Here is a 15,148-nt window from a genome sequence, read left to right on the forward strand (position 1 = left end):
TAGAGGCCCTAAAGGAAAGTCTCCTAGTCTGCAGTTATGATTCTATGTGGTGATTATAATGATTTTCTTGATAGTTGACAAGAAATTTGTCAAGAGATAGTCAAGCTGAAGACTCTGAACTGTAGAGATCTAAATACCTTGAGCTTGAAACCAGAACAAAGATTTTCAGCTCCACAGAAAGCTATTAATGTACACGTAGGCTGTATTCTTACTCCTTGGTTCATAATGTATTTGTTTAAACTTCAATGAATATCTCAGATCATGGTTTGTACAAATTATTATGGTAGAAAAGAATGCTTCTCTCTGAGTGTATGCTGTTGAACACATCGGGCCAGTTATTTAAACAAAGTTTAGCAGTTGTTTAACAAAACCACTTTCTAAGCCATCTTCAAATTGGCCAAACCTTTTATCTAGGGATCAATTTTTTGTGAACAGTGTCAAGAGGCCGAAACTTTATAGTAATAATAATAATAATAATAATAATAATAATAATAACTTTATTTAAGTGTCAGTGTATTTTAGCACTGCTGTGCTGATTGGGGACACTGTAAATAAGGAAACAAATATCGTAAATGAACAGAAACTCGTTAAAAACCCCAACTGGTAGGAGGCAGACCAGTTGGCTATTTACAAAGCGTGCAGGAGTTGAATTCGGAGCCACCGAAGACAAATCCATCCAGTGGCAGGGAGGAGGACTTGAACCCGGGACCTCTGGCTTACAAGTGCAGCGCCCTAACCACAAGGCCACGCTCGCCTCCTTAAAGGCCACGCTCGCCTCCTTAAAGGACAGTGGAAGGACATTTATTTAAATGAAATCAACCTCCCTATGGAGAATCACCCTGGTTCACTGCTTGTGTAAAACTGTAATTTGGGTTGGATCTCATTTCAATAACCGGCTCATTGAGTTTCATAGTAGTCAAGGAATTTTTTTTTAGGCTTTTCTCAGTGTTCCTTTTTTAGCCTAGATGTTGCTCTATTTACTCCACCAAGGAAAAAATTGGGAGATGTTGCATGAGACTCTGGTATTTTTTTGACTCTGTGAGCATCAAATTGACACTCCTAACCTGGCCCATACTGACCCTTACCCCTAAATTGACTCAGATTCCTGAAGCTTGTGTGAGTTTTTCAACTTTATTGGTCCCATAAGTTATATAAATGTATAGTAAATCAATGGTAGAAATGAAAAGACCAGAAAGGATTGCACAAATGGGAGAAGTATCCCATGTAAGGTGCAACCCAAAATCTGAGTAAGAAAAAAAAAGTCTTGATAAGAAATTTAAATTTTAATAAAATTACAATAAATCTAATTAACTACTAATAGTGCACAGTAAAGTGCAATTAAAATCAGTGAGATGGGAATTAAGAGTGGTGGCAAGTGTAGTTACAGCATACTAACCACCAGTCTACATGCTGTTGTTTTGATAACTGAGAGATTTTCCTATTGAGAGCGCTATTTTAGTAGGAAATCCATTTTTTTCTAAAAATACCTGGTGATTTAGGGGCATCCTGAAGATTTAACACTTCTTTGATTTCCTTTGGGTATACTTCTCTCTAAAATTGGTCTGGAGTATTCTGGAGAAAGCTCTTTAATCCGCACTGATTATAATATATTTTCCTTCCACTAAATCTAGTTTAATTTACTCAATGCATTTGCCAAAATGTTTTAGGGAAAGGGATGAGGAGCAATAAGGTTTTTTCTCTGTGGTAGATGTTGGTTGGGGAGTGCCAGCTGAGATGTGCGGATAGACAATAATTCCAAATTTGAAGCCAAGACTAGTGAACTCTTAGTGTGCTTAACAATACTCCTCATCAAATAAAGATAGTAAAAAATCAGCCATCATTGCCAGAAGAGATGCTATTTTAAGCTGTAGTTTCTTGTTCTTTTTTATGAGCCATATTAAATTTAACAAGGTGGAATTTTAAAGAAAAAGTGGAGAAATTTGGATTAATTTTCACCTGATATAACTCAAAGTATGCGCAAAATACTTGCATACCATATTTGGATATTTGGTTGCCGCCCTCAGGTCAGGAAGTGACGGCCATGTTCGATTTGAAGTGCCTTTTTGATTTCGTATTTCCGTCTTTGAAATTCTTCTTTAGGGAGGTGTGGAATTGAATTGACTAACATCGTTCTGGTTGAAGATTTGCATGTGTTATTCGTATAGGACACAAAATTTTAAAGGTAAGTGCTATTTTCCTTGCGTGCTAGTAGTGTCTTCAATGGTCTTCTGGAATTTCATTCAGCTGGAGTGCTAACGGCAAGTCGCTGAAGACTGTTGGCAAGAACAGTTCTTACGTACGAAAGAACTTTTGACCGCGAGTGGGATATCAAGCAATCTTCAGGCTGTAGCTTGAGTTCGTTGTTGTGTTGTTTCGTCTGTTTTCTGAAATAAAATCAAGCAATATCGGGTTCAATGGACGAGTGCATATCCAGAAGTTGTGTGTTCATGTAGCGTGTCGAACCAAACTTGAGCTTCTGTTTACTATTCAAATGATAGCATGCCGAAAATTAACTCAGCTGTTCCCCGGATCGTTCTCATAACACAGCAGAGAAAAGTTTAAAATTTTCAAAACAAACTTTAAAGTAAATGTAATATTATTTGAATATCCTTCAGAGCCGATAACGCTAATCATCGTAATTAAGAATTTTTCAATATGTTACCCTTTGTACTAATCGCGAAGTCATTGCTATTTTAACAAAAGCTCTTCTTTCTACCTTCGACTCAATTCCTCAGCTGGAGATAAATTTGATGTTTGTTTACTTAGGGTCAATATTGAAACCTATTTAAAATGAGAATCCCTCTCCTTTCGTTTTCTCTCAAACATAACTAACACCTTCATCGTTGTGGAATATTTTTCTCTGGCTTGGTGATTCTTTTAATTGATTGGCAAGGCTGGATTTATGAATCCCAAACGCGCACCCTTGTCTAGGTTTTCGTTAAATTACCCAATTATTGCGATGAAGAACGTTTTATTTTTCATTTCAATTATAAATTGCGAGGATTAACATATTGAAAGTTTCTTGCTGAGTTAACCTTTGTAGACAAAGACATAATTGAGTGTATTTTGAGCTAAAACCCATGCGCTTTCGATAATTTAGATTTTAAATTTCTTCCTTGAGCTTTGAGCTAATTTTACTCGCAGTGCATGCACCTTACATGAAATAATTTCTCTGGTTATTTTACGCAGGAGTGTTATTTCTTTGTTCAACCCTTAGTGCTTTTCTTTTGGTTGGTGTTAATTAGTCATTTAATTTGTTTATAACTTCTTGTACATGATATGTTCTTAATGTAATGTAAGGTGATGTGATCATGAAACCTGTTCAGCATGGTAATGTTAATGGATTTGAAACATTATTACTGACAATACAGTAATTGTTTGCCAAAGTTCAAGGGAAATTGCAAGTTAATTATTCAATTTCTTTCGTCGCAGCTGTGGGCAGATGTCTGCATGAACTTCTTCATGATTATCACTTCTTTGATGGCAGTTATTCTTCTTATAGATTGGTTACCCTGAAGTGTCATACATCTAGGAGACTCGCTCTCATTTGTATGCGTAAAGTTCCTTGAAAAAGAACTGTGAACCACAAAATTTTCCTTTCACATCAACAAGAATGCTTTTGAATTTCTCCTTTTGACATTTAACATGCATTTGTGACAGGTTCCTTTGAAAATGAAACTGTTATGTAAATTTTTCAAATTTGTCTAACTGTTTGAATGGATAATGTTACTCAGACCAAGTGTTACCCAAAAGAGCTGGATTTTGGCATAGTTTTTAATTGATGTAAGTGAAAAAAGACAGGTCAATATTCTGACAGCCATGCTAAGTTAAGTAAGCAAGGTTAGTTGATAAAAATTATGTAACTAGGCAAAATATTCAACCCAGGGTTAGTACTTTGGCAGGAAAATGTTGGCAATCTTAAGGGAGCAACGTAGCCATACATCTTTCTAGGAAGAGTAGGTAATGAAACACAGGTTTTGCTTTGTGTTACCTGGTTGCAAGGTGATAAGATATGCAAGGGCAACAAGATATGCAGGGCCAATAAGATATGCATGGGCCAATAAGATATGCATGGGCCAATAAGATATGCATGGGCCAATAACATATGTTTTGTTCCTTTGAGATGCATACTATAAGTAAGTGCACGGACATTAACTTTTGTCCTTTGCCAGTTGAATTTTTGGGGTATCGGGTGCTTGTGATTTTTTTTTTCTGTGTGTTGAAAATAATTTTTGAACATTCTCAGCTTACAGAGAGAAGTTTACAGTAGGGAATCTAGGACATTTTAATTTAACATGGCTCTGACTCTGAAAATCAACATTGTCAAGAATAGTTCTGTAAAGACTTTACAGGTGAGTTTTACTACACTGTGCATTGTCTATGTTTATTGGGCTTCTTATTGTTGATATCAACTTGTTATTTATTGGTAATAATTCACATGCACTGTCTGTATAGTGATGTAGAGTGTTTGATCATTTTTTATGTGAGAATATTTAGTATGTGCTTGTATACATTAGTCTTTTAAGTTTAGACGTAATAATCAATCAGCCTGCTCCAGAACCTCAACATTGACTTATTATATTTATATTATTTTACAGTTTAATCCAACGGCTACCATAGCAGCAGCATTGAGAATCATCAGAGAAAGAGTTCCAGATTCTAGTCCAGGCAAAAGTAAGCAAAATCAATATTAGTACCTCAGTCTGTTGAGAATGCTCCCACACCAAAATGTTCAATGTAGTACAATGTTTACTTGTAACTTGCTGAAGATGCTACACTGTTGCTTGCTGATAGTGTGGTTTATATGGGAAAAATATGACTGAAAGTTTTTGTAGTAGTACTGGTAGCGTTAATTATACCCTATAGACTGCCTGAATCACGCAAATTTGACATCATTCTGTTTGAGAAGTCATGCTGTACTTGTATGCATTCTAGTATTGAATGGTTGATGCTGTTCAAACTGTATGAAAGAATTCATAAGCTGTACAGCTAGCTATACTTGTGGTGATATTTGTGTGAAAGATTTCATGTAATTCATATACCATAGCTGTTGCAGGTTAGTAATTGACAGGAAGTGACATGGAGAAAGCTGCAAGTTTTAACAGTTTATTCAAAAGCACATTGTTTTTGGTCTTCAAAGGTGATTTTTTTATTCAGTTTCAGATTATGGTCTGTTTTGTCAAGATGATGATCCATATAAAGGAAAATGGTTGGATCCTGCAAGACAACTTGACTTCTATCCCCTCAAGTCTGGAGTAGGTTTACAAGTTTACCTTTGAGATATATATTTAAAATGATTTCTTTTAGTTTAAGGTGACTTTATGATGCTAGTTAACCCTTGAACTCCTGAGATCTGATTGTTAATTCTCCCCTCTAGCTGTTACACATTTCCTTGTAAATAAAGTACCAGAATTTGGTGCTAGATCAAGAAAACAACTTCAACCTGATACATTTGAGTATTCTCTTTACCTGTTTGCTGGATAGTGAATGGATATTGTAAGGAGAAGTTAATTGTTAATTTCTTCAGGGAGTTAAAGGGGTTAATATACAGGCAAAAAGATAAGACATCAAAACTTAAGTCTTGTCCATGAACATCTGACAAAGCCATCATGAGGAAAATGACTGATTACATGTGCTAGAATATTATTTGGCAAATAATTCTAATAGCAATTAGTTTTTTGATTCACTCAATGTAAAATTTAAGTAACATGATATGAAGTACCCAGTGTGCATCGTTGTTATGACAATGTTTTTTTTCTTCAGGATATGCTTGAATATAAATCAAAAGTTAGACATCTGAAAATCAAGTTCATGGATGGTTCAGTGAAAACATTACAGGTAACTAATTTCATTGAACTACAAATATTATCCATGATTCTTACATTGACAGCTTGGTGTGATACATGTTTTTATATCTCTCAGTAATTGCACTATGATCAGTCAATCATGCAGGCAGTATTTTTCTGTATGGCCTGGTAAATTCAAAAGTTTGTTGGAATGAAAGTCTTTTGAACCCAAAAATATGATAGACATCTTAACTAACCTCCCTTTCTTTGTTATTTGCCAGCTGGGCAGTCCATATTAGGAAAAACTGTGCTAGGCCTTGGGGCCTCAGGCAGTACTCAAGACAGAGGGCACAGTTTTTCCCAATATGAACCAACCCAGGCTGGTGAATGTCATTTTTATTTTTTTTTCAAAAAGGTAATGAAATACTTGCTAAAGGGCTGTAATTTCAGCAAGATCTTCTATTAGACAAGTTAATTAAAAACTGCATGTTTGTTAGGCCACGTGTCAACCCATTCTATGACACGTTTGCTACCACAAATTCATTTAAAAAAAACAATTTGTTTTTGGCAACCAAAGCAATTTTAGAGTGAGAAAAGAGAGGATAAATAAGTGATTAATTGGCTTGACTAGCTTAAAAATACTTCGCTTGAAAACACTGCCCAGCTGACTGAACAAAAGGTATTCATGAAGAATGTCAACAAAGTTAGGGATGTTCTGGGTGACTCACAAAAGTGTTACTGTGCCTGTGGGCAGAGATATGAAAATCCTGACCACACAAAGAACCGTCCAGATTGCAGGATTCGTTATCGTGCCCTCTGAGAAAAAAATTAATATGTAAGTTATGGAAACTTGTTTTCTGGTTGGATTTGTGTCCCGTGTGCTTTGTGCTTGGACTATAAATTGGAGCAGATAAAAACTTGGTCCATAACTTACTGAGCATTCTTAAAACCTGGTTAGATAATTACTTTTAATCCATGTTAGTCTTCCTGCTCTGAATGCACACTGAGCACAGATTCTATTTTCATTTTTCTGGTTTTGTCTCAGATTGATGACAGTCACAGTGTTGGTGAGATTTTAGATTCAGTTTGCTTGAAGATGGGTATGTACATAAATACCAACAATGGTATATGTATGTAATTAAACAGTATTTGAATACAGCAGCATGAAATGGATTGTATCTGATCTTGTCACAGAATTGTGTAACAGGTTTCTGGCAATCTGTCCATGAATTGGCCATCACTGAAATAAACAATCCTATCATGCAGTGCATATATAATTATGATGAATCTGTGTTGTGTCATGGTTTTTCATCAAGAAATGTAATAGCAGAAGAACTGTGTAAAGGAATTACATTATATTCCTAATAGCTAAATAAGAAATTACTGGGGTACATAGAAATGAAATTTAGCCTTAAAATTCTGCCCACATGTTAGAGAATTGTCCATTCTCAGATGCGTGCTGAACCCTTTGGGTGTGTCTCCAACTTGTTGCTGATAGTTGTGTAAGAGGCGTGTACTGAAATTTTGTTGCTGTATCTGTTTTGTATTTAAGTTTTTTTTCTGTTCAGCTCCAGCAATTTTCTTGTTAAAATGGTGGGAGTAATTCTTCCCTGATGTAAAATTTCCAAACCAGCTTAAGTTTTTATTTCCTTTAAGATAAAGATTATTGCTTCAACTGAAAAAGAAAAAAAACACACACACACACACATGTATGGAAAACAAAACAAAAATTAAAATCAAAGTGTATAGACAAATTCCAAATCAAGAAAAATATTTGCACCCATAATAAGCTTCAAATAACATTCCTATAGGTATTGGAAATGTGGAGGAATTTTCCCTGCTTGTTGAAGGTCAGAAAGAGGACAGGGAGGACATAGACAGAATGGGGACAATAAAAAGGGTATGTAGACATACACGAATGAACATCAACATCATGCTGGTACTCTGCTTTAGGTGCCAGAATGTTTTCATAATTTTCTAATGATAAGTAAGTTATCAACTGCAGAATATGTACTACATGTATTAACAAAGTCTAGTGAACATAATCTTGTAATCATGGTATCCTGTGAGGAACAGCTCCTTGCTTATTTTTGAATTGAATGTCAGCAAAATTGGATATACGTGTATTTCAGATCAAAATCAATATCTGAGCAACTGCCCACCTACCCCTTCCCTGACCCAACATTATCCCTGACTTGTTATCATTTGACTGTTGTTGAGTTAGGGGAGGGGTAGGTGGACAGTTGCTCAAATGCAAAAATTAATCTGTATTTTCCCTAAAAATAAACCAGGACAAATCTGTTAAAGATGTATCTCTCAAGAAGATGGAAGAAAGAGACAAAAAGAAAATGGATCAGTTAAAGAAAAAACTCCACACAGATGATGAAGGTACAGTTTCATAACCCTTCATACCCTAGCATTAGCATTCATATTCTCCTCACTGTTCTCTTTTAACTTCTATGGTAAAGACAAGGAGAATTTGTTTGGCAATCAGGGTTATTTTTGATAGGAGAGCTCTCTGAATACCAGTATCTTGCAAGGCCTCAAGAACTTAATTCAGCAAAAGGAAGAACTACTTGTAGATACCCAGAAAGGAAGATTTCTTCTTAGATGTAATGTAAAGGTGTGATTGGTTAGTGTGGTACAGTATTTATTATAAAAATTGTGGTTTTTTTTTCAGTACACTGGCTTGATCATGATAAAACTCTCAGAGAACAAGGAGTAGATGATTCACACACAGTCCTGTTAAGGTTTCTACACATATTTGTTGAGTTTCATGTACATATAACTGTATTCAATTTTACTTGTGGAATTTTGAATTTAACTCTTAAGTCAGGTTTCCTTTAGAAGTATTCATAAGAAGACTGTGAGTCAAAACTTGTGTATTAGTTTGAAATTCACTATTTGCTATGATGTACTTCCTAAACCTGTTGAAACTTTCTGAATATTTAATTTCTGCAAGAAATATTGGAGGAAGGGAATGGCTTTCAATCCCAACCTAAGCAACCAAGAAGCCAATTGTTGACTTGCGTAGGTTGTAATTTACAGGATACAGTATTTCAGCATTTTATCAAATGGTGATAAAGTGACCAGTGAGCCAGTGAAATGTTTACTTCTTGTAGAGACTCCTAATAAAGTCTGCACCAAGCACAACAATTCTTTTATGTGAATTCAGCTTTTGTTCTGTTCTGGCTGTACTTTTTGTGAACTGAGCTTTTGCTATTTTGGGTAGAAGTTCAATGGTTAAGTTCATAGTACTCAAGTTTGGATTCTTCATACACTTACAGGCGGAAGTACTTCTACTCAGATCAGAATGTTGACATTAAAGATCCTGTCCAGCTTGGCTTATTGTATGTCCAGGTAGGAAACAAATGCACAAATCAGAAACTGATGAAACCACTTATCACCTTCAACTTTTAAGAGAAGGAAATAATACTCATTTGAAGCTTTCTTTTTGTTCTCATCTTAGTGTCGAGATGGTATCTTAGACGGAACCCATCCCTGCACACAGGAGGAGGCAGCGCAGGTAAAAAATAATCCTCCCTTTTTAGAACTTCGTACATTGAAGGTCTGCCAATGTTTATTAGAAATTTCCCCCTTTCTCCCTAACCCTCCCCTGCTTTGAAATCCAGGATGGGAGCCAAACTTTTCATGAAGAAAATACTGATGTTACTGATTACTTACTATTTACAACATGCATGACTTAAACTTTTCATTTTTTTTATAGTCTTCAACCTTCCACACCCCCTCCCCCTCAATAAAGGGAAGTTTTGATTATTGTCTGTAATTTTTTTCTCTCTAGTTAGGAGCTATTCAGATTCAAGTCCAATTTGGAGACTTTGAAGAAGGAAAATACAAATTTATAGAGTAAGAGACACTATTGACACTCATGTGGTTACAAGACAAAAGTGAGAATCCATGCTGATCATGAAAAAACTCTTTACCTTTTACACCCTAACATTACTACATGTTTCGAAGTATATTCTCCATACCCTATAAATTTCTTTTGGTACTGACAAGGAGAATTCATTTAACAATTGAAGCTTCTTTGGTTGGTAATCATTTCTTCATTCTCATGGTCTTAATGATTAGTTGCTGGGTAGTCCTTGGGTTTTAAGGGTTAACCAATGCAGAGGATTTGTCTCTCAATAGTCTTAAAGAATTTCTTCCAAAAGAGTATGTGAAATCAAAGAATATAGAGAAGAAGATAAAAGAGGTGAGTATCTGTGGTCATCTTATTAAGCAACTCTTCAAAAATATCACAAATGTTCTGTTGACCAGTTAAGTATCAGTATTCAATATGGATGTTTAATTACTAAGATACAGTACGCGGTCAAAAAACCTTTTTTAAGTTGCTCATTGTTTTGAGAAGTATCTTTATTTTGCTATCACTGAAACCACTAGGAACACAAGAAAGTAACTAGTCACGATGAGTTACAGGCCAAGTACAAGTATGTGCAGTTATGTAGAGGATTAAAGACTTATGGAGTAACCTTCTTTCTTGTCAAGGCAAGTAAAAAATGTTAACTTGGTTTGAAGGCTAGTTTGGTATTAACAATTTAACCCAAATATCCTATAACCCTTTACTCCTTAACATTAGTATGAATATTCTCCATGCTACTCCCTAGACATTTCCTAGGGTTCTGGCAAGGAGAATTTGTTCAACAATCAAGAGCTTCTTTAGTTGGTGATCATCTCCTTTATTCTTATGACCTTAATGTTTGATTAAGGGGTGAAGTTGTTGGGAGAAATGAGATGCTTGTCACTTGTAGGGTTAAGGTTAAGCTGCAAGTTGGTTCTTTGTAGAGAGTTTCTAATAGAGTGTTTCACTAAATAAAACCTTATTTTGCAGGAGAAAATGAAAGGGAAGAATAAACTTGTCCCTCGGCTTTTGGGAGTCACAAAAGAGAGCATTCTTAGAGTTGATGAGAAAACTAAGGAGGTAAGGGTTGTGTCAATGTTTTCATCATTAATGGGAGAAAACTTCACTGTTTCTCTCTTTTCTGATGAATCCATGCTCATGTGTATACATAGATGTGTAAGTTAACTGCAGATTGTTGCATATTACAATAATACTGAAATTTTATTTCTGACAGGTAATGAAAACCTGGCCTCTTACTACAGTAAGGAGATGGGCAGCCTCACCCAACAGTTTTACTCTGGTATGTTTCCTTGCATTTTGTTCCAATATGAACTTGAGAAGAAATAGATAATGTCGTGTGAATTGGAGCAAGCATTGAGATATATGCTGTTTTAGGGCAGGCTGAAAATTTGGTGCTTTTTGTGTCAATTGTCAATTGTTTTTAGGAGGGGAACACTGAGTTAGTCACAGAAAAATCCTAGAGATGATAACCCACAATGAAGTCAACCCATGTGTGGGCTGTCTTTGAGAAAAAAAAAAAGAAAAATAGGTGCTTTCACCATTACACCTGTAGACTGCCCACAAGAAGTCTGAATTTTTATTGTTTTGAATTCTCTTCCCTTGAGACTAAGACACTTGACCTTCAACCTGTTTATGCTGATCCCCCAGTTTCAGTATCCTAAAACAGAAGGTTCTTATTCTCTGCAGAACATTGTGGTGGAATATTGTATTTAAGGCCTCAAAAGGTTTTATGAACATAATTTAGCTACATTGTTATACTTTAGAACACTGGACAAGATTTTGTTTTCACAGCTGGAAGTGGTTTCCGCATACATATGCACATACTTTTAATAAATAAAACTAATGTTAGTGTTGATAAATAGATCATCTTTTTAAATTTTATACTACTTTCTTTCCTACTTAAAGGATGATAAATGTTTAAAAATTTCTTTTAACAGGATTTTGGGGATTATTTAGAGTCTTATTACTCTGTGCAAACCAATGAAGGAGAGAAAATATCCCAACTTATTGCTGGCTACATTGATATTATTTTAAAGAAGGTAACTGTTTTAAATTTTTTTTATACCAGCTCTGCCTAGGATTTATGAAAAGAAAACAACAATCAGAACAAATCAAAAAATTAAAACCAATTACACAAATTTAGTAATGCCACTTTTATTGCTTTGATAACATGATTGAATTTTCTTTTATTATTTATAGAAGTTATGTATTTAGACCAAACAGGAATTAAGGTGATGAAAGAAGGAAAAATATAAACTTATGGGATTTGTTTGGCTTAACACCAAGTTATCAGAGCTAGATTTGTAAAACAATGTTCATGGCAGGCAATGTGGAGAATTAACTTGATATCTCAAACATGGAAGCAAAGGGTTTTTAAAACATAGGGTATTTAAATGTGGTTTTCAGTTACTTAAAGGTCATGTCACTGTCTATTGCTTATTTTTTCCAATTGATGCCTGTAGAGAAAAGGTCAAGATGGTTATGATCCAGATTTTGATGAGGAATCAACAATGGTAGAGGATTCTGTTACTCCCTCAAAGTAAGCAATAAAATTGTGTTAAATTTATATAAATATCTGACCACTTTATATGACATGATGTTACTTTGGTAAGACCATTAGAAAAGTACAATTATAGAAATAATATGCTCTTGAATTGGCTGGGGGTTCAAATTGTCATAAAAATACTCTGAAATTTCTTTCTTTCATGATTGCAAACATATATTTCAATCTGTAGTTAACTGTATTAACTTAATTTTCTTTCTTTGTCAAATTCAGAGGCACATACTTAGAACGACAAACTAATAAAGTTGGTCATGCTGCTACTGGATCAGTAGCTCTGCCAGCAGTGATGAGAGCAGGAGGTCCAGGTACTGTACAGCTCTGTATCTCACTCTTTTTCATAGGATTATGCAATATCTCTTGAGTTTAGAATATGCAGAAAATGCCACAAAAGTGAATGTACTTTAGTTCATTAACCCTTTAACTCCCAGATCATATTTGTAATTCTCCTTACTGTCAACCATACAATTCTTATAATGTTAGTCCTGAGAATTTAGTATTGGATCAACTAATTGACCCCAAATTGATATTTTTCTTTATTCTCTTCACTTATCTGGTCGATATTGTATTTACATTGTAAGGAGAAATTCTTTTTTAGTCACTCATGGGAGTTAAAGGGTTAAAAAAAACTCTGGAATACTTACATATGATCACCTAGAATATCCCTAGGGTAGTTGGTAGCCTGCTCCTCCCCTCATGCTTGACTCATGCCTTGTGCTCACCTTGTGCTTGCCTTAAAATATTATAGTCTCCTTTCCTTGTAATGTTTTGTTATTTATTGACCAGCAGAATATTGCATAAGTAAGCTCCCAAATATTTTAGTTAACTTAAACCTCAAAAGGTTGCTCCTGCAGAGCACACAAAATTTCTAATCCACAAAATAAAACTGATGTGCAATCACCATGCTAACCATTGCAATAGTACTTGCAGATTAATAATAAGCTAAATGTAAATTTAAAGATCTTAGACTAAAAAAATTGTTGATACTTCTTTATTTGTTATTATTTACAAGTCCACAATGTTGGTTTGCCATAAAATACATCTTTATAAACCAGTAAATCTGAGTTACAATGAACTCGCTTTGTAGGTGCATCCAGGTACAGTGTGGGTAAGATGGAGCCAGCCCAGTATGGGACAGTCACAGGATCAGCACACTCTGCCCACAGACCACCCATGGTAGGAAAATGTGCCCAAACCTTTTACTCATAAAAAAAAGGATTTGTGTGCAAATTAATCAAATGTAATAATTTACTATGTATTTGTTTTATTATCAGGGTTTTGTATCATTGTTTTGTATGAAATTTTCATTCCTTAGAGTGGTACTTAATGGTCATTATTATCATGCTATCAGTGTCAATTGGTGTAGGATGGCTTGATTATTATTGCTCAAATTTTGTGGTGTTAAACCCTGTGTTATTATCATGCTATCAGTGTCAGTTGGTGATCAAACTTTCTGCTGTTGTTACCTGTTACAGGGATCCCAAGCCAAGCTGCACAGCCTCACTCCAGCACAAAAGGCATACATGAGCAGCCTAAGCTATGGTCTGGACACAATTGTCTCTGCTGAACAAGACCTGGGATCTCCTGCAGAAATTCCTGCCCTTGGTTCAGATCCAGTAAGATAAACCATTCATGAAGAGTGTAACTGTACATTGGTTTCACCACTACTGTAGGACATCTGCATGACTAATATTTCCACAATTAACTGCACTAACATGCACATTATTGTAGTTATGAGGAACAGCCTCCCTTCTCTGATGAATTTGGAAATAATTATCATTAGTGAATGCATATTTCAAAAACACTGTTTCTTGTTGTTTCATGTAGTTTTTTAATGTACTTTGAATTATATATTTTCCCTCGAGTTTTCCTTCACAGACCATAAAGATTATCATGATAGTTATTTTCTTTTAAATCCTTCTGGAAGTAAATGATTATTGGGGTGAAGTTCTATCATTATTTTTTGATGTTACTAGGCATCTCTGAAGTGGAAGCAGAACACTTTGGACCATTCCAGACAAAATGTTGCATCTCGCCTTGCTGCTCTGTCAGCATCATGTGCCTCCATTGTCACTCTCACATCAGGTATTTTATGCTTAATAAGGCTCTTGAACATTTCAGTTACTCTTTGTTCTCCTGAATTTCTAGTCATTTTCCTGGATTTTCAGTCATTTTAAATACGCTGTGAGATGCAGCTGGCCAAAATCAAGAAATTAGCAGTTTTTAGATTTTGGCTCAGTATGATGGGAAAAGGGAAAGGGGAAACTATTGTAAACTGGTATACAAGTATAGATACAGCTGTATAATGTATGCTTAAAGTTCAATTTTATTCATGTTTTAAGGTGAGCCAGAGGAAACAAACTACACTGCTGCTGGTGCTGCTGTCAACACTATGTAAGTAGAATGTGTTTGAGATACTTAAGGTACAACTGTATGTGTTGTTTTACTGTATCTTTGTAGGTGATGGACATTTTTCCATAATGTGCAACCTTGCACTGCATATTCTTTACAACAATCTGCCTTTTGTGAATGGACAAGATCTCTGCAATGGTTGATCATCACATTGTGGAATACTTTTTCTCCTAATCTTACTAAGAGAATGTTTATTTCCTTTTGTCATTCATACAGTGCTTCAAGTTTGACACTGAATTAAGTGTATGGCTTCATTTTTCAGATCTTCAAACCTTCAAGACTTATCCAAAGGAATCAAAATGATTGCAGGACTACTTGATGATGATGATGATGGTAAAAACCTCTTGGATGCCACACGCAGCTTGGCAGGTGCTTTTTCTGCTCTCTTGAAAGCTGCTCAGGAAGGGGGTGGAGCCGATAGTGAGGTTGGTTTCAAAGTAGATAATTGGTAAATGTCAACTGAGTTGAGAAAACCTTATTAATGTATTGTTATACTCACCCACCAGC

The 15,148-nt window shown here is 35.3% G+C and overlaps 1 protein-coding gene across 1 annotated transcript in view; it reads left to right on the top strand.

The window, feature by feature from the left end:
- The first annotated feature begins 2,032 nt into the window (after positions 1-2,032).
- The window catches only part of LOC131790286 (talin-like), a 34,395-nt gene continuing 21,279 nt past the window's right edge, over positions 2,033-15,148 (top strand). Inside the window, exons 1-24 of the mRNA XM_059107473.2 lie at positions 2,033-2,182; positions 4,247-4,352; positions 4,599-4,674; positions 5,158-5,255; positions 5,764-5,838; positions 6,832-6,886; positions 7,598-7,686; positions 8,078-8,174; positions 8,467-8,536; positions 9,074-9,146; positions 9,256-9,312; positions 9,589-9,653; positions 9,939-10,002; positions 10,191-10,295; positions 10,639-10,728; positions 10,883-10,948; positions 11,607-11,708; positions 12,132-12,208; positions 12,446-12,537; positions 13,317-13,405; positions 13,705-13,845; positions 14,206-14,314; positions 14,572-14,623; positions 14,904-15,066. Of these exons, the coding sequence (XP_058963456.2) occupies positions 4,296-4,352; positions 4,599-4,674; positions 5,158-5,255; positions 5,764-5,838; positions 6,832-6,886; positions 7,598-7,686; positions 8,078-8,174; positions 8,467-8,536; positions 9,074-9,146; positions 9,256-9,312; positions 9,589-9,653; positions 9,939-10,002; positions 10,191-10,295; positions 10,639-10,728; positions 10,883-10,948; positions 11,607-11,708; positions 12,132-12,208; positions 12,446-12,537; positions 13,317-13,405; positions 13,705-13,845; positions 14,206-14,314; positions 14,572-14,623; positions 14,904-15,066 (1,962 nt within the window). The 5' untranslated portion in view covers positions 2,033-2,182; positions 4,247-4,295. The remainder of the gene's footprint in view (positions 2,183-4,246; positions 4,353-4,598; positions 4,675-5,157; positions 5,256-5,763; positions 5,839-6,831; positions 6,887-7,597; positions 7,687-8,077; positions 8,175-8,466; positions 8,537-9,073; positions 9,147-9,255; positions 9,313-9,588; positions 9,654-9,938; positions 10,003-10,190; positions 10,296-10,638; positions 10,729-10,882; positions 10,949-11,606; positions 11,709-12,131; positions 12,209-12,445; positions 12,538-13,316; positions 13,406-13,704; positions 13,846-14,205; positions 14,315-14,571; positions 14,624-14,903; positions 15,067-15,148) is intronic.

The sequence above is a fragment of the Pocillopora verrucosa genome, chromosome 1 (genome assembly GCF_036669915.1).
Source record: "Pocillopora verrucosa isolate sample1 chromosome 1, ASM3666991v2, whole genome shotgun sequence".
Taxonomy (NCBI): domain Eukaryota; kingdom Metazoa; phylum Cnidaria; class Anthozoa; order Scleractinia; family Pocilloporidae; genus Pocillopora; species Pocillopora verrucosa.